Source organism: Cladophialophora yegresii (genome assembly GCF_000585515.1).
Source record: "Cladophialophora yegresii CBS 114405 chromosome Unknown aczIN-supercont1.2, whole genome shotgun sequence".
Classification (NCBI taxonomy): Eukaryota; Fungi; Ascomycota; class Eurotiomycetes; order Chaetothyriales; family Herpotrichiellaceae; genus Cladophialophora; species Cladophialophora yegresii.
Window position 1 is genome coordinate 2,504,631 of NW_006913046.1, and position 21,290 is coordinate 2,525,920.

The 21,290-nt window shown below is 54.0% G+C and overlaps 9 protein-coding genes across 9 annotated transcripts; 4 read left to right on the top strand and 5 right to left on the bottom strand.

Moving 5' to 3' along the window:
• Positions 1 to 469: 469 nt before the first annotated feature.
• A1O7_02835 (inositol oxygenase) lies at positions 470 to 1,481 on the top strand (the record flags this gene model as incomplete). Its single annotated transcript, XM_007756864.1, has 2 exons — positions 470 to 1,372; positions 1,425 to 1,481. 2 exons carry the CDS (start codon positions 470 to 472, stop codon positions 1,479 to 1,481), a joined length of 960 nt encoding a protein of 319 aa, XP_007755054.1.
• A 1,864-nt stretch (positions 1,482 to 3,345) lies between these two features.
• Positions 3,346 to 4,103, bottom strand: A1O7_02836 (uncharacterized protein; the record flags this gene model as incomplete). The annotated part of the gene is made up of 2 exons (XM_007756865.1): positions 3,346 to 3,987; positions 4,047 to 4,103. The coding sequence occupies 2 exons, from the start codon at positions 4,101 to 4,103 to the stop codon at positions 3,346 to 3,348; spliced, it is 699 nt and encodes a 232-aa protein (XP_007755055.1).
• A 1,958-nt stretch (positions 4,104 to 6,061) lies between these two features.
• A1O7_02837 (uncharacterized protein) lies at positions 6,062 to 6,835 on the bottom strand (the record flags this gene model as incomplete). The annotated part of the gene is made up of 2 exons (XM_007756866.1): positions 6,062 to 6,180; positions 6,226 to 6,835. The coding sequence occupies 2 exons, from the start codon at positions 6,833 to 6,835 to the stop codon at positions 6,062 to 6,064; spliced, it is 729 nt and encodes a 242-aa protein (XP_007755056.1).
• Positions 6,836 to 7,766: 931 nt separating this feature from the next.
• Positions 7,767 to 8,607, top strand: A1O7_02838 (uncharacterized protein; the record flags this gene model as incomplete). Its single annotated transcript, XM_007756867.1, has 2 exons — positions 7,767 to 7,772; positions 7,837 to 8,607. The coding sequence occupies 2 exons, from the start codon at positions 7,767 to 7,769 to the stop codon at positions 8,605 to 8,607; spliced, it is 777 nt and encodes a 258-aa protein (XP_007755057.1).
• Positions 8,608 to 8,855: 248 nt separating this feature from the next.
• On the bottom strand, positions 8,856 to 9,899 carry A1O7_02839 (uncharacterized protein; the record flags this gene model as incomplete). Its single annotated transcript, XM_007756868.1, has 1 exon — positions 8,856 to 9,899. One exon carries the CDS (start codon positions 9,897 to 9,899, stop codon positions 8,856 to 8,858), a length of 1,044 nt encoding a protein of 347 aa, XP_007755058.1.
• A 693-nt stretch (positions 9,900 to 10,592) lies between these two features.
• On the top strand, positions 10,593 to 12,640 carry A1O7_02840 (uncharacterized protein; the record flags this gene model as incomplete). Its single annotated transcript, XM_007756869.1, has 2 exons — positions 10,593 to 10,648; positions 10,696 to 12,640. 2 exons carry the CDS (start codon positions 10,593 to 10,595, stop codon positions 12,638 to 12,640), a joined length of 2,001 nt encoding a protein of 666 aa, XP_007755059.1.
• Positions 12,641 to 13,969: 1,329 nt separating this feature from the next.
• On the bottom strand, positions 13,970 to 15,805 carry A1O7_02841 (uncharacterized protein; the record flags this gene model as incomplete). The annotated part of the gene is made up of 3 exons (XM_007756870.1): positions 13,970 to 14,308; positions 14,370 to 15,091; positions 15,145 to 15,805. 3 exons carry the CDS (start codon positions 15,803 to 15,805, stop codon positions 13,970 to 13,972), a joined length of 1,722 nt encoding a protein of 573 aa, XP_007755060.1.
• A 396-nt stretch (positions 15,806 to 16,201) lies between these two features.
• Positions 16,202 to 17,345, bottom strand: A1O7_02842 (uncharacterized protein; the record flags this gene model as incomplete). Its single annotated transcript, XM_007756871.1, has 2 exons — positions 16,202 to 16,867; positions 16,923 to 17,345. 2 exons carry the CDS (start codon positions 17,343 to 17,345, stop codon positions 16,202 to 16,204), a joined length of 1,089 nt encoding a protein of 362 aa, XP_007755061.1.
• Positions 17,346 to 18,354: 1,009 nt separating this feature from the next.
• A1O7_02843 (uncharacterized protein) lies at positions 18,355 to 21,026 on the top strand (the record flags this gene model as incomplete). The annotated part of the gene is made up of 2 exons (XM_007756872.1): positions 18,355 to 18,402; positions 18,456 to 21,026. The coding sequence occupies 2 exons, from the start codon at positions 18,355 to 18,357 to the stop codon at positions 21,024 to 21,026; spliced, it is 2,619 nt and encodes an 872-aa protein (XP_007755062.1).
• Positions 21,027 to 21,290: the final 264 nt, after the last annotated feature.

Consider the following 21,290-nt stretch of genomic DNA (forward strand, 5'->3'; position numbering starts at 1 on the left):
TCTGTGGCTTCGTCTTCGACCTCATCTTCCAGATCTGGCAACTTACACCTCTCAATCCGCCAAAGTCGCCTCGCTTGTACCCGCGGCGAACAAGCTCGCTAGTTGCTCAGGTGCGAATTGGTTGAATGCATGAGAATTTTCTGGTAGGTAATTGGACAAATGTCACTGTTTCTATCAGTCCGAAATTTCTGTTGGCGAGATATATGTGCACTGCCCACTGCCGCTGGCGAAGCAAGACGATCTCTATATCAAGGCGAAATTTCACTTCTCGACATCATCAGTCTCAGTTTCGAATCTTGTCGGTCGTCGTGGCAACATCAAAATTCGAGCTTTCGTCAATCAGGTCGCCAATATTATCCCGACACAGCTAACGCACTCCTTCCTCAGCTCTAAATCTCGCTCTGAGCACTATCCTACACACTAAAGCCGTCGTCGCACAGTACGCTTGCTGCATCGCCTCTATCCCCAAATGTCTGTCGTTCTCCAGCAGCCTTCCCACCCATCGTCCTTTCGCGCCGACCGAGATGGGCAAGCTTTCGAAGCGCTCTGCGATGAGATTGAGCATGCCGACATTGCATCAGATCAAGCCTTCAAAGCTAAACAACAGACAGACGAAGACAAAGCTTCCGAGTTTGATGCTGGAAAAGACAAGACTCGGTTTCGCCAGTACGAAAATGCCTGTGACCGAGTCAAGAACTTCTACCTCGAGCAACACACTAAGCAGACTGTCGCTTACAATCTGAAGGCTCGACATGCCTTCCGCTCCAAAACTCGTGCCGAAATGTCCATCTGGGAAGCAATGGAACGCCTTAACACTCTCATTGATGAGTCTGACCCCGATACCGAGCTTGGTCAGATCGAGCACCTGCTTCAGTCCGCGGAGGCTATGCGCCGCGACGGTCGACCACGTTGGATGCAGGTGACCGGACTCATCCACGACCTAGGGAAGCTGCTGTTCTTCTTCGATGCTGACGGACAATGGGATGTTGTCGGTGACACATTCGTCGTCGGGTGCGCGTTTGACGATCGGATCATCTATGGCAACAAGTCATTCTGTGCCAACCCGGACTTTAACGATCCGATTTACAGCACCAAGAGTGGCATCTACACGCCTGGCTGCGGTCTTGACAACATTATGCTGTCGTGGGGCCACGATGAGTATCTCTATCACGTTGTCAAGACTCAATCAACACTTCCAGATGAAGCTCTTGCGATGATACGATACCACAGCTTCTACCCTTGGCACCAACAGGGCGCCTACAGAGAATTCATGAACGGGAAGGACCATGAGATGCTCAAGGCAGTTAAGAAGTTCAACCCCTATGACCTTTACAGCAAAAGTGATGAGAGACCCGATATTGAAAAGCTCAAGGTATGTGCACGCTGCAGTTGGTCTTCGACGAAAAGCTAACCCGGTAATTCAGCCCTACTACTTGGAGCTGATTGATGAGTTCTTCCCAACGAAAGTACTGAAATGGTAGCTTTGGATATCAGGATGGTTGCTTGTTGGGTGTCGACCTCAATTTCTGCTGCCCTCCACCAGAAAACCTATACACAAGGCAGGTTGGGCGTGTTGGAGGCCGAGACTGTAACGCATGATCACGAGCGTAATGTTATGAAATTAACGGGCATTGACCAAGTGCTGGAAGCCTGAAGTGAGCATTTCACTGACATTCAAAATCATACATACCGGAGCGGTCCTACAGTGGCCAAATACATCCCTGTGCGATGCGCCTTCTCAAAACCATCATCCTGAGCCTCTACCTCTGTCAGTGGGACACATAGCATTGGAACAAACTTGGGCGCAACCAAGCCGCATATGCAAAAGACAAGCCTCACCGACTCTTAAGGTCAGAAAGGCGGCTCCAATCTCACGGTATCATAGAGAGCGCCCAGGACTATACGACTTCGGAGATATCCATGCTTGCGTAACAGTCAATGAGATCAAGAAGGCGACAAATGGCTGATTCAGCAAATCAGCTCTCGAATCCGCCCCGTCGGAAAGAACCTCGCATACGCTGGACTTTGTAATGGCTGCCTAGCGCATTCTGACCTCCTTTCATTCGTGTGGATGCGTCGAAACACAATTCGCGTGCTAACCTCAGGCCACTCGCCACTCGCCACGAAGGATGAGGGACGTCCACGGATGGAGAACAGTCAACTAGCAAAGTGAGTCACCATACCCTACCCTTGACTTTGGAGATCGTCTGCAGGACTGGCATCATGTTTGTGTGGTACCGTCCTGAAACTATCGACGTCCCCGCACTCATGTCAAGTTCCCCACCGGATTCCTGCCCCGCTTCAACGCGTCTAGGATCAAGAAATGTGTTACAGAGCATAATCTCTTCGTCTGTGTGCCCTGTGCGGACGATGCGGGCGTTTGGACGAGTTACGTGAGTCTGTGAGTGTATCATCAAGTGACGTCGCACAACCTTAGCTATAACATCTACCCAACAACCTACCGAGCTAGCTGGCTAGCTGTCTGGCTCATCGGCAGATCCACCTTGCCCTCTGCGTACTAGCCCTGCCACCTCCTTCTCACTCTACGCGCTGTCCTGTCGTCGGTCTGCAAGACTGCGCCACGTCATGTACTATTCTGCCTCACAGTGCAGTGCATATGCATTGGAGGTTCCACGGCATGACTGACCGAGCGACCGGGCGAACGACCCAGCCGACCCATGAATGGGCGAGAAACATTCAGATGGTCGGCCGTCCGCTGGTCTGCCCCGCGTGCTGTGACACCAGCTTCCCCGGCCCCGCCGACAGGTGGACGCATGTACGTATGCTATAACAGTGCTCGCCATAAGTGGATGCTAGCGCAATGTTTGGGATCACCGAGAGCAAGCTTCACGAGGGTAAGATGGATACCCCGTCCGATAGCAATGCTTCGAAATGCGGTCTCGAAGCTGGCGCTGACGATGCATGTGGGGACCGCCGAAATATGATCACGATGGACTCGTTCTGGTAGCCATGGTCGTCGGTGATAACAGGCGGTTTCCGCATTGGCACGCGTCGCCATCGCTTTCGGCATGCGTTTGCATTGGGACGTATTGGAAAGAACAGGCCACCGTCGAGGTACTGTTAGCTCTATGTTTGGCGATGGCGAAATGGTCGAAACAACACGTATCACGGTCATAGTGATAAGAGATGATGGTCGGGAGTCATGTCTCATTCCAATGTGCACTAACTGCTCTCTGCTCATGACTCGCATGGGTGCTCGCCTGTTGCGGCTTGGCGCCAATGCTCAACCGCTGGAGTTGCACCTCGCTTCACCTTCCATCCTCAATTCATCCCACTTCACCTTCCTTTCACTTCATCCTCGACTCCCGTTCACTCCGCTTCACTTCACACGTCTGGCTGTGTCATGGTCGATCCATACACCGTTTCCGCGTAATTTGGGTCAGTGGATCTGAGGCCGACAGCCATACGCTTCCGCACCGCGATCTGCTTGGGCTCATTTCCCTGGTATGTAATATCGACGCCTCTGTTCTGATACCAGGAGGCGCGGCGAGCTGGCACGAAGATGTCGCGGACATGCTGGTTCTCTGGCTTGTCCAGCTGCTTTCGCGTGTAGTGGTGCTTGCGGAAGATGTGGTGCCAGTAACCACTCTCGCGCAGGACCGCGTGGTAGCAGTCCCGGTTGAGGCCTGGGCAGATGAATGGATCTGCTGCGTCGCCAACATTGTTGTACTTTCGTGTACGTTGTTGTTGCGTGGCAGGCTGGGCGGCAGTACCACCGACAGTACCAAGTGGTGCAGCGACGGCATTGGCAGGATTGTTGACTGTTGCTGGCGTAGATGGGATGAGTGGCGGAGCGCCGAGGTGAGCTGGCACGTCGGCAACTGACGGGGCAGGTCTAGCGACGGCAACTGGTGGGACAATGCCAGTATGATTGCGTGCCATGCTGCCGGCCTCATTCGTCGCAGGCGCCGGTGCTGCCACGTTGGGAGCGCGGTGGAACTCCGGTGGAGGAGTCGACGGCTTACCCTATGAAAAGGTGAGTACTTGTCAAGAACATGTCAGGGACTTGTCGGGGTTCAACTTACAACTTCGGCTGCCAGTGCCGCGTAGAGGAATTGATCGGCTTCAGAAGAGTCAGACATTCTGAATGAGTTTGACGGAGAAAGAGTCTCGCGAAATGTTGTGGTTGTTGCTTATCAAAATGTTGTACCGTCCTAAGGTGTGGTTGTGTGTGGTGGTGGTAGCCGAAGATCGACTGGGCTTGGGGGTCGTGGACGGAAGGTCTTTTGAGTCGCAAAAAGCTGCCTCTGTCACTGCCTCGCGCACTTCACATTTTTCTGTTGATGAATGTGCACGAGGCTGTGTGCGGTCTGGCAGTAAGCGCGGTGGCTGGTGACCGACACTGTGAAGATCGTACTGTGTCGACATCTTTTCGCGGCACAGCACACGGGACTGGAGAAGATGCGTGTCTTCGTTGCATCACCTCCCTTGAGGAGACTCATTGAAACCTCCAACAGCGAGGGGTATGACCGCGGAAGAAAAGGAGGTTCTCGTCGTTGGAACATATGGCCATGTCTGATGTCGCTGTTGTCGAAACCGCGGACATATAACAGACCTAGTGTGGGTGCCTTGGAGTGGGAAAAGGACGAAGGAAGACAAGGAGTCAAAGTTCGAAAGCGGCCCCTGACTCTGTGGATTACCCGGCTCAGGATGTGAATGGCGACGACATCATCAGGGAGGATCAGTGACGACGACGGCATCATGAACCCCAACAGGTGCACCACATCCTCGCGATGAACAGGCGCAGCGGAGTCATGAACGGAACTCCACAAGCTGGGAAAAACCAGGGACTCGCGGACCGAGGAGACCAGATGACTCAAATTGCACTACAGAGAAGTCAGCAGCGGACGATGGAGATGTCGGCAGCACTTACCTTATGTCTCCGACATTGTGTCGACAGCGGAGTATGACACGGGTGAACTGGAGATGAAGAAGACAAAGATGGCCTATTGGGCACTGAAGAGAGTCCGTATCTCCATCTCGCGGACTCTCACAGGTCCAGGCCGAGGAGGCCAAGAGCCTGTGTGTTCTGGAGAGGAGAAGGAGGAAGACGAGGAAAGATGGCGCCAAGGAGGGAGATATTTATACCCCTGAAGACGACGCCAAGGCGGCGGCGTGGAGGATGGTGACAGACGACGACATGATCATTCCAGGGCGTGACAGGCAACGACGACATCGTGACAGACCGTGACTAACACAGCCAGGCATAGCCGACGATTGACGACGCCAAGCATGCGCTCAACCATCATGTCATTGGACAGGACCCATAAGCCCCACGACGACAAGATTTTGGTGGAAAAAATGCCGAGAATTGTCGGTGGCGTGTGAACGACGTTGCCCTACTGACGGCACAGAGGGCGGACAAGGAGTCCCACCCCTGCAGCTCGATCTTCTAGTATGCATCACATCCTTGAGACGGTGAATGAGAGCACAAAAGGACGGATGCATGATATAAAGAACAGCAGAGCGTTGTTTGACAATCTGTGGTCGTGAGAGGCCTACTGGGAATGACTGTGATTTATCACAGGGTTGTGGAAGCAAGCAACAAAGGACCTGGATCAATCAGGCTGCGGAGGTAGGTCCACTGTGGGAGATCCTGCTGACAGATGAGCTATAACGCCGGGACTACTTCGTGCACAAGCAAACTATGAGTGGATTTGGCCGTCTCATCATACTCAACCTACCGCCGAAGACATGAGCCCTCTAGGTCTCCTGTCTGAGGTGAGGCCTGACAGCGGCGAATGACCGTGTGAGGTATGACTCCAGCTAGTGGAGGCAGACGATTGAAGAAGAAACGCCTGAACGGTGAGATCTTTGTATCGGGGACATGACAAATGGCAGTATTCACTCCAAGAAGGCATGGAGGTGGAAGGCAAGGCACAAAAGGCGAGGATACGTGTTCACGACACTGGAGTTCGTCCAGGACCTAGACTCGCTGGTACATACGGCATTTCTCTCATGCTGCCATCTCCTCATTTTCTAGTCCGACCCCGCTACCGATATCTACTGATGCATATTGACAGGCGACTGTGCTGAGGGTTCATGTTGGTCGGTGTTGGAACCGTCGAACCTCCTTCAAGCGTCGAACCAGGCGGGACGCCCTTCGCGCAACGAGAAATGCCCTGCGTTTCCCAAGTATCTCAACCATGTCGTCTTCCGCTGATGTTGGCTCTGTTCGGTGCTAGCGATTTTCCGCCTGCGTACTGTTTCCTGAAACGATACCAAGGCCGCCGCCTTCTCCATCTTCCAGATCGTTGAGGAATGCGTCGAACGCGGACCCTGCCAAAGTGTTTGGGAACTCGCCCTCGAGTATGTCTTGTGACGTTCTGTCACTGCTGGATTTCTGATCTTCATTGGACCCAGGCACCGACGTATTACTGGCGTGCTTGACATAAGCTCCCAATGCTTCAATCATTCCGCCAACGTTCCTCAAGCCTTCCTTGGTGGATTGGATCTGAGGAACCATCCGCTTTATTTCCGCCAACGCCACCGGGTCGGGTACAGGTGGCAAGGAACCAGGATCAAGGCTCACCGACGATCCGAATGTGTATGTCGGTGTTCCAGTGGCATTGCGCGATAGTGTTGCCGACGTTCTGCTGAGGGGTGTCTGGGAGGATGCTCGTAGATGTTGTCCTATTAGTGGAGATTCACTCCTGAGAATACCGGCGGTCCGTGGATGAAAAGGCATGGGCATCTTGAGGGGCGGACTGCCGTAGGGTTGACGAGGACTCCAATCTGGCTCTGGAGGGCGAGCCTCATTCGGATCAAAGACGTTGGTGTGCGGTCGCTTCGTCCCTCGAGGCGATCTGCTCATTTTGAAGCTCTGAGATGGTCTGAGCGGATCGCTTATCTGGAATTCGGCCTCCATGACATGCAAGGGTCGTCACGAGGTCCGGGGTTGCCAGCTTTGGTTGGGTTAGGGCATGGTCAATGCAAGGGGTGGAAATGAGCATGAGACACCAAGCCGCAGATATCAAACACAACACAGGCAAGATTCAGGCCCAAATCATAACGCTGCTAGATTAGAAGCACGACTGCTGCACCACTACCAACGGCGAAGGGCTCGTGGGTGTAGATGACGTATAAATGATCGTGGCCATCGTGTTGTTGAGGTGCCATTGTGGTGGCAGGCGCGACCAATTCTGAAGATGATCAAGGAGTCACTGTGAAGAAATTGCTTTGACAACAAACAATTCTAGATGGAAGGCACCATTAGCACACGATGGAACAGCACAGCTGAATAGGTAGGCGGGAAGAGTTCTGCTGTAATTATCGAATGAAGTTGGTAGCTTTGGTCGTTTCTCAAATGTTAATTTATGTGTTTCTCGAAGATGGACGAATGCTTCACCGACCGGACCTGTGTCAACAACGACAGAGCATATCTTCACTCTCAACACGCAACGTTCACTCTGTATGCTGTCTTTCAGAAACCACCGCGACTGGCCCGGAGATGCTGTCATTCACCTACGATCCTGCCGCCGCTGTCATGCCTTATAACGCGGCCGTGGAGAGTTGTGACGTGAAAGCAGCCGCGTTGTTTGCAGGCAGTCCAGTTTGCAACGTCGCCAATATGTTTGATTCACCACCGACGCCGGCGTTGCTTAGTTTTGGCCAAGGACAGACGGAGTAGCTGCTTGTGCTTCAGCTTTGCTATCAGCTAACGACGCCCCAGCGAAATTCCACTGATCCACAGCAAACAACTTGGATTGTCGCGACTGCACCACTGGCTTGCTGCGTTTGGCACCATGAAGGTACGGCTTTGACTCGGCTTTATTAGCCTGTATTTGTTTCCCTAAGTACTGACTCTGCCCACAGATCAAATATCTGCTGTTTGATTGCGACAATACCCTGGTGCAATCGGAGGATGTCGCCTCGGAAATCTGCTGCGAGTTGATTAACGAGGTGTTGGAAAAGAGGGACGTCGCCATCCGGTTCTCGCCTGAGGACCTGATCTCGGAGTTTGTTGGTCTTAACTTTCGCCGAATCCTGGTAACTCTGCAACAACAACTTGGTTTCGAACTGAGCGAAGGCGAGTTGAAAGCCTACAATGCTATCCAAGAAGATCGGGTGGTTGCCAACATTGAAGCGAAGATTCAACCATGCCCTGGCGTGACCGAAACACTTGCCGGACTCCACCAATCCGATGACTTCATCCTTGCTGTCGCTTCTTCCTCATCACTCCGCCGCATTCGCACCTGCCTACGCGTGACGGGACTGATCAAGTACTTTGACGGCGACAAGATCTTCTCCGCGTCTGATTCTCTTTCTGCTCCATCGAGCAAGCCCGATCCCGGTGTCTACCTCCATGCGCTTGAGAAGCTCGGTGCTCAGGCAGGGGAATGTCTGACTGTTGAGGACAGTATGTCAGGAGTCGGGGCCGCTGTGGGTGCGAAGTTGAAGTGCTTGGGATATGTTGGGTCGACTCATACACTAGGACAAAGAACCGAGATGGCTAGACAACTTCTTGATGCAGGATGCATTGATATCATGTGGCACTGGGGCAGTTACAGCGAGCACCTATCCACCGTCCAAAGTCAAGATAGCGACGAGCCGGGTAGAGTGAAACAGCCGCAGGGAACAAATTGAGCTGCTGAGCTCGGAAGAATCTTCTGGATCTGCCTATCTCACCAAGACCACCTCCCTGGAAGACTGTGAAGCATTGGATGGCACAATCAAAAGTTTAGACAGTGACTCGGGTCTTGGAACATACATGAGATGTTGGGGATGGTTGGTGGATGCCGGCACAGGAGAATTGATACCCAAAAGTTTTTGTCTTGCCTCATCCATCCCTTTCCTGTTGGATCACCTTTAACCTTCCGAGCGCCCTCATGGCTCTAGGAAACATCTTCGGGCTTTCCAACCTCTTGCGGAAGTGGAATCACCTCTGTGAACGGTTGCTCTGTATCGACCAGTTCCGACATGGAGCCAAGCACGAGACTATCAGGTCGAGTCTTCTCGCGTTCGGCTCGCCAGCCCCGATAGATACTCCACCACCACTCATGAGTTGACCCGTCTCTCCCGAGGTGGCCCGCAACACCATCCTCGTTGACTTGCCGCTCCCACGGCTTGTCGACGATGTAGTGGAGGACCACGACCTTGTCATCCGACCACATCCGCGGATGCCAATACCGCATGGTCTTAAGCGCGTTATACTTCCATGACAAGGGGTACCACTTATCACGATAGAAGTCTGCCAGGAAGTCTTGGTCGGGGAACTGATATGTCTTGAGGCGGTCGGTAGTGTTGAAGGAATCCAGCATTCTGTTCCACATTTGTTCGGTCGGATAGAACAGAAACATGCCGCCATTCAACAGGCGATATGTCGGCCGGGACTCGGGCGTAATCTCTGCAGCTACCTCGTCTGGGTGGTTCAACGGCGTAAAGGCACAATTCCCCTTGTTCCACTCGGCTGGGGCCCACGAATCATAGTCCAGATTGCATACGCAGGCGTGAGTGGCACCCAGCCAGTCTCGACCTGGCAAACTGCACTCGAAGATCTCGTCGGGATTGTGGAATATGGCCATATCGGCGTCTAGGAAGACGGCTCGACTGTACCCTAGCTTGTAGACCTCGAAGGCTCGGAGTTTGGTGAACGTGTCCTTGAAGCGCTCGGCAACGCTACCCGTGTTTTCTTGTTCTTTCCTGGGCAGGAGGAGAGATACTCTCTCGGGCTGTAGGCGTCCATAGTTCCGGGCCTCCTCCTGGAGAGCGGATATGGCCTCATCACCCAGCGAGTCGGTGTACTGCACGACGAGAGGGTATTTGGACTTGTGCTGGTCGAGTGTATGTGCGAGGATGATGACTCCGGGCAGATAGGACGGCTTGGTGACGAGTGTGACCCAGCACCATTTCTCTGACGAGTCGGCTACAGATCCCATCTTGCTGGGTACTAACGCTGCAGGCAGAGATGCCTTTGAAGCTCGGTAAAGAAAAAGGGAGAATCTACCTACGGAACAACGACAAACTCTACGAACCTTCTTGGTGTCTCCAGGTAAATGAAGTCATGGCGTCATTTTCTGGGAAGTCCCGCCACGAGTGGCTTGCAGCGGTCGACAGCCTTCTTGACGTGCACATCGCTTTGCGAGGGTCGGTAACTCGGTGAGCTTAAACCAAGGACGATGGAATCAAGCTCAAGGTCGTGGAAGTCAAGAACAGGAACACGTAAAGCTGCTTTTTAAGGAGGCGCTGATGCCCTAGTAAGCGATACCTATAGGAGCCGAGACCATGTGATTGGCGGGCTTCCGGCCTTGGCCTCGTTGCCCCGCTGGCGGCTTGTTTACTTTTCGGAACATGACAACGCCGAAAAACTGACCCCCTCACGCTCCCTTCAGCTGGCATTCAGCTGGGAATCACAGGATTAGTTACCTAGTCTAAATCATTCTCTCAATGACTGCATATTAGTCTGGATGACACTTGGACGTCCGTCGGCCCTGCACTGAAACCTGCGTTTGTCAGTTTGCTACCTTTTGGATACTGTATCTCCGTACAATCGACACCGCTCGACCAGACCTGCGGACGTAGACCCCCGAGTATCCATCATTGTCAACCTTCCCGCCGTCTGACATGCAGCCATGGTATTATTGGAGAAGCAATGGGTGAATGTCCAAGAGAAGACCTTTACAAAATGGTACATGCCACGACTCACGCTCGGCCTAGATAGACTGACACATTCAGGCTCAATAACAAGATAAAACCCCGCGAAGTCGCCGTCAAAAGCCTGGTAACAGACCTTTCCGACGGCATCATCCTCATCCACCTTCTCGAGATCCTCAGCAATGAATCTCTCGGCCGATATGCGGCGAACCCTCGCCTGCGGGTGCAGAAGTTCGAAAACGTCAACAAATCACTCGAGTTTATCAAGAGTCGCGGGATCCAGATGACAAACATTGGTGCAGAGGATGTGGTTGATGGGAACCGCAAGATCATTTTGGGGCTGATATGGACGCTCATTCTGCGGTTCACCATCTCGGACATCAACGAGGAAGGCTTGACGGCCAAGGAAGGTCTGCTACTCTGGTGTCAACGGAAAACGGCATGCTATGAGGGAGTCGAAGTGCGGGACTTCTCGTCCTCTTGGAACGATGGGCTCGCCTTTTGTGCGCTTTTGGATATCCACCGGCCCGACCTGATCGACTTCGACACACTGGATAAGTCGGACCACAAAGGGAACATGAAGTTGGCGTTTGAGATTGCGAGCAGAGAGATCGGCATCCCGGACCTGCTGGATGTCGAAGACGTGGCAGATGTGCCCAAACCCGATGAGAGGTCGCTTATGACGTACATTGCCTACTGGTTCCACGCATTTAGTGCCATGGAGAGGGTGGAAAATGCGGGCAGACGAGTCGAGAAGTTCGTGAGCAACATGCAAGGCGCGTGGGAGATGGAATCGGCATACGAGAAGAGAATGCGTGCCCTGCTACAGCAGATCCGGCAACAGCGGCAGGCCTGGCGCGACTCGCAATTCCAGGGAACGTACGCAGACGCGAAGGCCCAGGCCAATGCGCTGGCCAACTACAAGCGGAACCAGAAGCGGAAGTGGGTGGCCGAGAAGTCGGACTTGGCAGCACTGCTAGGCAACATCAAGACCAAACTCTCCACGTACAGACTCCGTCCCTATCAGCCACCGCCAGAACTGAGACTGGAAGTGCTCGACCACGAATGGGCGGCCTTGGGAACTGACGAGCACGCTCGAAGCAAGCTGATCAACGAGACCATCCGAGACATCAAGAACGCGTTGAGAAGGACCTTTGCCGACAAGGCCAATGATTTCGCCTTGACCCTGAACACACTCTCCCTCGCCGTCTCAGGGTTGGAAGGTGATGTCGAGGACCAACTGGACCATGCCCAACGGCTCGCCGACAATCTTGGCCCGCTCGAGCAATACCTCGAGGGCATAGCAATCCTCGACGAGAAGTGCCAGGAGGCCAACATTGACGAAAACGATTACACCACATACACGTACGACGAGCTATTATACGAGCTCAGCCTGGTCAAGGCCAGTGTGCAGAAGAAATTAACCTTCCTCGAGAACCAAATGGTCGCTCGTAACATGACCAACCTGACACCGATCCAGCTCGAGGAATTCGAATCCGTGTTCCGCCACTTTGACCGTGACGGCACAAATGCGCTCACGGAGCTCGAATTCAGCGCCGCGCTCGCCAGTCTGGGCCTGGTGTACGACGAACACGAAATGCACGACAAGTTTGTGGAGGTATGCCATACCGGCATCGATCCCAGTATGTCGCCTGTCTCGCGTCGTCAGCGGGAATCCCGCGGCGTGGGCTTCGAGCAGTTTATTCGATTTATGGTTTCCGTGACGGAAGACCAGAACAGCTCGGAACAAGTCTTCCAGTCGTTCCGCGAGGTCGCGGACGGGAAACCCTACGTCACGGAGATGGATCTGCGGCATTCGCTGATCCCGGATGATTTGATTGAAGATCTATTGAGCAGTATGCCCGAACATACCGGGCCGGACATGGAGGCCGACCGGAACGTGCCTAAGTATGATTATATCACCTTTATGCAGGGCATGATGGGGGATGGGCAGCACAGGGACTCAGGCCAGTCGGATCGAGGTCGCGCGAACGGCGTCGCAACGCCCACCACGCCCCGGAGGTGAATGAATGCGCCCGCCACTCCTGTGATCGTTGGGCGTGTACTTTCTTTCGGGGCCGGGCAGGATTGATCCTCTCTTGAAGCAAGGCGTGTTGAATATATGCAAGCCGAGCAGAGCGATCCTCATGAGTCAGAGTCACAATCAGGGCGTTGGATATTCTGAGCGGGCACGGAAGGCGCTGAGAACGAAAATAGCCTACTAGGCGCCTCTCTTTCCTGGTGTCGACCACACGCACACAGAGACACATACCTAAGTACATTAATCGATAACATTTTCCAGGCACTATACGTAAAGCTCGTGCTTACCAATATCATGGGCCTGGTTTTCCGGTCAGGAGTCATCTCGACCCCCGCAAAGTCGACTCCGTAACAATACAATCGCACTGTTGCATACCCCGGTACCGGGTACGTATGGAGATGCATGTCGCCGTCGTCCGACGGAGCGCGGCCCCCACAACGAAGCCGTGAATGTTTAATTACTCCGGAATGGCGCAAGACACGTGCTTGAGGTTTGAAGACCACGCGTAACTCCATACCTATACCACATGCACGCACATGACGCGAAAGGCTGAGGCGGGTTAAACGACGACCCAATTCCATCGAACGCTTCGTGGTCTGTCATTGGCTGACTGTCCGGAACATTGGCTACCCTCGAACGATTTACTGTACCCGTTTTGCCCGTTTGTAGTGTCATCCAACTCGCCAAAGACCAGGTTCTGAACCCCCTAGCTGCAATCAATCCATTTGTCACCCGACTGTAACCTTGCCTTACCTAGGTACAGTACTGTAGCTAGGCCAACCTATCCTGCGTTCAGTGGTACGTATGTAGGCGGCCGAGTGGGATGGACTTCCGTACTTCCTGCGCTTTACGATGCCGCGCCATGCTCTCGAGTGCGGAGAGATGCGTGATCTGAGGATCGGGTCTGCTTATGGTACGTTGATGCGGTTCCACACGTTCCCTTCCCGCCGCGATACTCTGTACATGGAGCGCGATCGGGAAGAAGATACTCTGTACGTGGAGCGCCATCGATAAGAAGGAACAGGAGCCATGAAAGCATAGCCTGCGTGGTTGGGTCAAGGTCCGCTCTGCCTGGTCCTCCATCCTGTATTCTACGGCGTACGTGTACGTGTATACCGTTTGTTTATCCACTGTCTTCATCCATCTCTCCTTCCCTTTTCCTCCCTTGGCTTAAGTATAGCGAGACACAGGACTCCGTACATCTGGATCCAATCTACCAGGTAGATGCTTGTTTGTCCCGCCAGTTCTAGATCCGATCTACCTACCTACCTAGATGTTCGCTTGTCCCACCAGACACGGGTCCAATCTACCTTTCTAAATCTTCGCTCGTCCCGCCACGCGCTCCCGCTTAGCCAGTTCCCTCAACTCGCGCCTGAGAATTTTCCCGCTCGGGCTTTTGGGAATCGCGTCCAGGTAAACCACCCCGCCTCTCAACTGCTTGTGCTGGGCCAGGTTCTGGCTGACAAAGGCTTTGATCTCGCTTTCCGATATCATGGACTGGTCCGCCACGACGTACGCGCGTGGTAATTCGTTGCCACTACCCGACGGGTCCGGGACGCCGATGACGGCCGCGTCGAGGATGAGCTTGTGCGAGAGGAGAAGGGCTTCCAGTTCCGCAGGCGCGACTTGGAGGCCTTTGTACTTGATCAGTTCCTGTGAGCGTGCGTCAGTTGAGGTGACAAGTCCCATGCGAGCTAATATCAGTGGCACATACCTTCTTGCGGTCCACCACGTAGAATTTGCCATCCTTGCAGAGACCTACGTCTCCCGTCTTGAACCACGCCCCATCCTTGGTGAATGCTTCTTTCGTCGCGGTTTCGTTGGCCCAGTAGCCTGTCGTGATCATGGGTCCTTGGACGATGAATTCTCCTTCCTGGCCTTCTTCGACGTCATTTTCCTCGTCGTCGACGATTCGCATCCGCACGTTCGGTAATAAAGGAGATACACTCCCCGTTTCATCCTTCTGGTCCCAAGGCATGGCTGTCACGCTGCCCGTTGTCTCTGAAAGGCCCCATGTTTGCGAAATTTGGCACCCCAACTTCTTCTCCGCCATGGCCTGTAGTTCTGGGCCCATCGGCGCCGCGCCGGTGATTGCGTGCACAAGGCTTGCAAACTGATCGGTAACCAGAGGGCTTTTCGCAATGAGAAGGTATATCGGTGGGACCGTGAAGAAGGTAGTGATCTTGTAGCGTCTGTTGTATTCGAGAAAGAGTGGGAAGTCGAATTTTGGCATCCAAAACACGGGGCCGCCAGCGATGGACGGGTTGACAAAGTAGCCCTGGCACCCAGCAATATGGGCTGCCGGGAGGTGTGCTAATGTGCGGTATTCGAACCTATAGGCTGGATTGAGACGACGCTGGCGCGCAAAGTATTCGCGGATTTGGTATTGGGGAATCAAGCCTTCGGAGACGAGGTTTGCGTGCGAGATATTGACTCCTGGGTATTGTTGTCAGCGTGGCTCATTCACAAGATGAGCGGCCAGAGATCACCTTTGGGAACCCCCGTCGTCCCGCTGCTATAAAGTAAGCAGACCACTCGGTCCTTCAACGTCTTCTTATCCGTGATCTTCTCCCAGTCCAACAAGTCACCTCTCTTAACCCATTCCACTTCTCCACCATCCAGCCAGTTCTGTCCCTTCTTTTCTACGTCCCTAAGTACTCTCTTCCCACCCATACTCTCTAACACCAAAACCCTGCTCGCCGGCACGCCACATTCCTTCGCCGCCTTGATTGCCACATCCCTGCAGTCCTCACTGCAGACTATACATGAACTTCGTCCCTGCTTAATCTGCCGCGCCAACTCTCCTGCGGTGAAGGCGGAACTCGCAGCGGAAAATACCCCTCCGGCGGCAATCACCCCGTAGAAGACGTTACTCAGCAGTATCTGTCCGGAAGAGATGCAGACAACGACATCTTTGCCGGGCCCATTTGTGCCGATAGAGAAGACGTGCCTGAATACCCATGCTAGTCGTTTTGTGTAGACACGAGCTTGGGCCTTCGTGATGGCGTTAGAAGGAAGCGCGGCCTCAGCATGTACAACCGTGTTTTCCTGGGTCCAGGATTCAGGAGAGTCGTAGATCAAGGTCAAGATGTCGATGTCTGGGAGCTCATAGTCCTTTGTCGGGAGGTAGATTGTCCTGCGGGGAGGCATCGCGGCAGTGTGCGCTGGTTAAGCTATGAGATCGCGAGAATAGCGGCTTCTCGGCGGCGGCGTGACACGGTCAAGAAACTCATTTCTGCGGCACAAGGGGTATTTGAATCCTAGGTCTACCTTGGCTTGTGAGTCCTGATGAGGAGGCGGACCGCCTAAAGATCTGCTGTATCAACAGAAGCCGAGGCGGAATTCGGTTAAATTCTTGCACTTCCGATTGGTGGCTGGGAGACCGACCGACCACACAGGTACGATAGAAGTAGTGCGGACTGTGGACTTGCTTGCTGCTGTACACTATCAACGTTAGGGCAACTGGTAGCCGTCGGAGTCTACTAGTTGTAATGAGCCGAAGCCAATAGCATGTCATGTCCGCTCTTCACATGCATGCTCCGTCGCTTACGCCCTGGAGCCAAGCACTTTCTGGTATTCCCATAGCACAGTATAGGGGATGAGCTGGATCTGCAACAGTATCCTCGAAGGATACATGCTCGTCAGTCGGGTTGCGGCATGGGTAACAGTGAATGTGCAGCCAGCATCCCAGTCCTGTGCGCTTAGCGCCGTTCCAAAGATGGACTGCCTTTTTGCTGCTACAAGCGTAGACAACGCCTGAGTCGTTAACGTTATATTTTGCACCTGCTCTTGTGTCTCTTGTATAGTTGGGTTTCGTGAGGTAATGCCAATACTGCCAGGACCTGGCGCGGTACTTATTCGAGAGGACGCGGGATCAAGTGTGTTGAATGATGTGAATGTCAAAGATGAGGTCTCTAGAGTGTCAGTGTGTACGGTTTCCTCGGTGTGGCTCGCGCTCCAGAAGAGGACCTTGACAGTCATGGTGAAGCGCGTAATATCCGTCTCCTCTCGATCAGAGTGGGCATACGACATGAGAAGACCAGACTCTGCGCCTGTCACAAATCCGCCTAGGAAGTAATCACCGAATCTCGCTCGGAATGCGGCTTCTCCTTGCTCACGCAGAACCTGTTTGGCCACATCTGACAGTGGTGGTGGGCTCAAGTACCGTATAGCTGAGTCGTAGCATACGGCATGCTGGCTATGCTTCAGGCCCTGACCCAATAGGTCGGATTAGTGCAAAGAAGGTCCGTTCAAGCAGTGAACATACGTCTGTGTTCGTAGTGACATACTTGTCATATGACACGGAGACAGATCCTCCAAAGACCACGCAGTCAACTCCTACGCCGACGGACGCAGAAAGGTGCTCATACGAGGACGAAGACGAGGTGCTGGTCACGTCTGAGAAGCTGTTCCGCCCCAAGGGTGTGACCACAAGTTCGTAGCTGTCCTGAAGCTGGAAGGGCGAGTCTGCCTGGAATGGCCCGAGATCTGGTGCATTCGCTAGCTTTGAGTCGAAACCAGAGAAGAGTCCAATTTCAAGCACCTTCGTCTCGAGGCCTTTGGGTCCGAATGGTTTGCTTGGAATTTGAAAGGCGCCTAGATTAGGTGCCGGGACATTGAAAGGAGCCTTTGCTGCGGCGTGTTTGCTGATCGAAAGGAGTCGAATATCTGAGTCGTCGTCGCTGTCCATGGACGCTACCAGTTCGTGCGAACTGACCTGATGAAATGCTGTATGATCAGAGCAAATACCCTGGGCGGAGTCGCAGATCTCTCACGATCAGCCGTACGCAGCCGCTACAAGGCCGCAACTGCTGCTATTAGAGCTTGTGTTCATATAGGGCATCAGATGTCTAAGAGTCAGCTCGGTTCTCAGAGTTATGTTTCAGGTACAAGATTCAGCACAGCGTCAATTGAAGGGATGAAAGCTGTTCGGACCCGGGAATAGCGTGGCTTGGAAGTAGTCGGATGTGGAAACTTCTGCAACTTCCCGTTTATGTTGGCACCCACGATGGACTGCGCCTTCAGCTCTGCAAGCCATCCAGCTTACTGACACACCGCTACCACGAAACACCATGTCCAAGACGACGCAGGAAGATCGCCAAGGATGTCTGCGCTTGAGCACATGCAGGCCGCAGGCAGCAGGCCGAAACTGGTAACCGTTTCTCCATGGCTCAGCATGAAGCGAAGGGTGCGCGTGCGGGAGGAAATGGAGCTGTTCAGCTCTGCCCTGCACAGCCAGCCACAGATCGACGCCGCGCGCTTAACCTTCCGTCAACGACCAGCGCCCCGAGACCGCCAAGGACGCCCGGGTTCTTCACTTCCCACTCACCCCTTCGTCCTCCCTCTGCGTCCGGTAGCACAAGTGCTCGTTTTGGAAGCTGCTATAGCTTTTGAGATGGAAAGCAATACGGCGAGTGTCGCCAGCTGGCGCTCTTGGGGCTGGCTGAGGTCGGCCACGTGCGACAGCCACGCGCACGCAGACTCTCATTATCAATCCAAGGCGGAGAGCTGAGGCTCGAGCTGTCAACGGAGTACAGATGCTGTGTTGCTCCTTTTTCGATCAGGCAAGAGCCACGAACGGGGGTTCCGGAGGACACTGAAACTATAAGGTCTGCTGCATTCGCCGCCTCCATACAAGTGTGTGAAACCGTTCTCTCATAGCTCGTTGTTTTCACTCACCACCCTAAACCTCCTCCAGAATGCCTTTGATACTCGTGCCTTTCGACCAGTCAATGCGACTTGGCCAGGTGAGTGTACTCTCGGAATATTTCTCCTGCTGGCTGGCAGCTCACGTCTTCAGGGCTATAACACCTACCTCCAACAAGTGTGCATGGAGAATGTCGTATCATTCAAGGAATCCGCAGAGCACAAACTCACTGCTCCTGGGCCTTTGGTCGGGCCTCGACCGAACGGCGATATTTCTCCTGGCGGCTCAGCAACAACTCCACCTACTGGTGCCGACCAAGTTGGCAAACCAGGTGGCAAAGCCCTCGAAGCCGCGGATCCGTCAACAGGTGCTACCGCATCCGAGGAGATTCCGGACATCAAGAATATCAAAGAGCACGTCAAGCTCCATCCGATCACGCCCGACGACACCATTCCCCAGGTGGTAGATTACAAAACGACCGTGACCAACAAAGTCTCTGATGCACTGGAGAACCTCAACATCTCGGCCGCGGCCTCGGTGAAGTTGGGAACAGTGACGGCAAGCGGTAGTGGCGCCTTTGTGCAAGAGGACAAGGTCAAACAGAGCAGTTTAACCTATATCTTGACCGTCAAAGTCATGAACGACCTCGCGCAGCCTGATACATCTGCCATGACGTTCAACAAGGTCGAGTCCGTCTATGGCAGCAAAGAACAGTTTGTCAATGCTTATGGAGACGGGTTCATCTCCGGCTGGGTCAAGGGTGGAGAGTTCAATGCCATCGTTAGCATGGTTACTAAAGACACGGACAGCGCCGAGCACATCAAGGCGCAGCTCAGCATTTCGATGAGCGCATTTAAGGGTGAAGGCAATGGCGGCTTCGACAAAACAAGTAGTGAATCGCTTAGCGAGGTCAACTATGCTGTGAACTGGAGAGGAGGTGGTCAGGTCAAAGATCCTCAGCAACCGTGGAACATGGCCAGCCTGTTCCAAGCAGCCACGGAATTTCCGGCCCGGGTTTCAGCGCATCCAGAATACTGCTACGCCATCATCACCAAGTGGGACCACCTGAAGGACTTCCACAAGTCCGCTCCGAGCTGGTGGTCCTCAAGCCTGCTCGATTACGATATGGCCTCGACCTACACGAACGACCTGCTCGATCAATTCTTGGAGTACAAAACTCTGCTCAAGCAGCTCAATGACATTGTCCGCAGCATGCCGGACTACCAGGTGGCTGCCTCGCCACAGGCTATCCCTGTGGAGATCCAAGCCCTTCTCCAGACGAAGAAGCAGATCAAGAAACAAATGGCACTTATCACCCAGGAGGTTGATTACGTGACCTTTGACCCACACCGCGCGATTGATGCCTCTCTGGCCCTTGCCGACGAGGACCGAAATCCCCAAGCCACTTCAGGGCCCCCGTCTTCGAAGTCGTCAGACTCGGCGGTCGTCGTCGCCAAGCCCAGAACAGACGAATTGGCGTCGAGACCCGCAGCGCCTACCACTGAAAAGCCGCCTCCGCCGTTCCCGAATATCGTCGATCCTCAGTTATTCGCATTCGGCCTTCCGGTCCGCAAGACCGATCCCAATGCCGGTGTAAACCAAGGCACAAAGCCGATGATCATGGCTGGAAATCCGAAGGCATACCGCACAGCCGCGGGACTGACTGAAATATTCGCCGTAGCAGGAGATGGTCATCTTTACCGGAAGTGGATCAACGAGCCACAGCAGGGTCCAGCAAGCAGGTCAGCGCCCGGAAGCTGGGAGCTTTTCACACCCAACGACAGCATTGTGCTTGCTACCGACCGTGAGATTGGCGCTATCTACAGAGGTAACGGCTCGATAGACATTCGCGACATCTTTGCCCTGGGTGCGGACCGCAAACTCTGGCGGAAGACCTACACCAACGGAGCGTGGCAATCATGGAAAAAGGTCACCGACACCATCTATCATTCCGGACCCACTGTCGTCAGCACCGGCCTCAGCCGAGTCGATGTCGCAATCCGTACCTCCGAAGCCCACGTGGAGTGGCTCAAATGGGACGCAGATGCGTCAGAACCCACAGTTGTCAGCTTTGGCTCGTACGCCATCGGCCAGCCGTGCCTGCTGAACCTGGTGCAGAACAGTGGCCCCAGTCGGCTGTTTTGCCTGACCAGTGGCGCGGACCTGGGGACCTTGTACAGGTTCACCCTCCAGGACGGGCAGGACCCAGGAGCAGGGGAAAGGATGGATGAGAACGCTCGTCCAGATCTGCCAATGGCAGCAGCCAGTCTGCCTTGGACTCCCGACACGGCAGTTCACCTGTGGACCGGCAACGGTGAGTCAGGAACCTGGATTGCCCTGCATACCTGGGATCAGCCATACTCCAAGACCAAGCCGACCCGCATCCAACTCGAGAGCAGGTTTATGTTTTCGGCGCCGACCGTCGCAGTCACGAATGACAGGTGCTTCGTCTTCGCGATCAGAGGCGCCGACGTGCCGAGTGCGACCGACGGCAACTTGAAGGGCAGCGTTGTTTGCCACATGGCCGACAAGAGCTTGACCGCCGACCAGTTCGGAGCCAACAATGCGAAGGCCACCAAAGTGATCTCGCAGCAGGTTTTCAACACCCCTTGCGCTATTGCGTATGGAGCCCGGGTCGATGTGTTTGCTTGTGGCCCGAACGGGAATCTATGGAGAAGCCACTTTGACGGCAGCAGTTGGACCAGTCTCGATGAGGCCGTTTAGGCCTTCTTGTGAAGCGCTGGCTGGACAGTTAGGTCTTATTTTGCGTCGTGCGTGTCATCTGAAGGAAATGTATTGGATTGTGACGCTTGTGCTCGTGAGAGACTTTCTCGGGACTGTTTCGTGCGCAACTGGGATCCGTTTTGCCACGATTGTAACGTGGCGGGTGACTACACTAATCAAAATTGCCGTGTTTTCATACCGTATTGCTGAGGCCTTGCTGTCCAGAACATCACCACTTCCGGGCACAGTCTAGCCCATAATGAT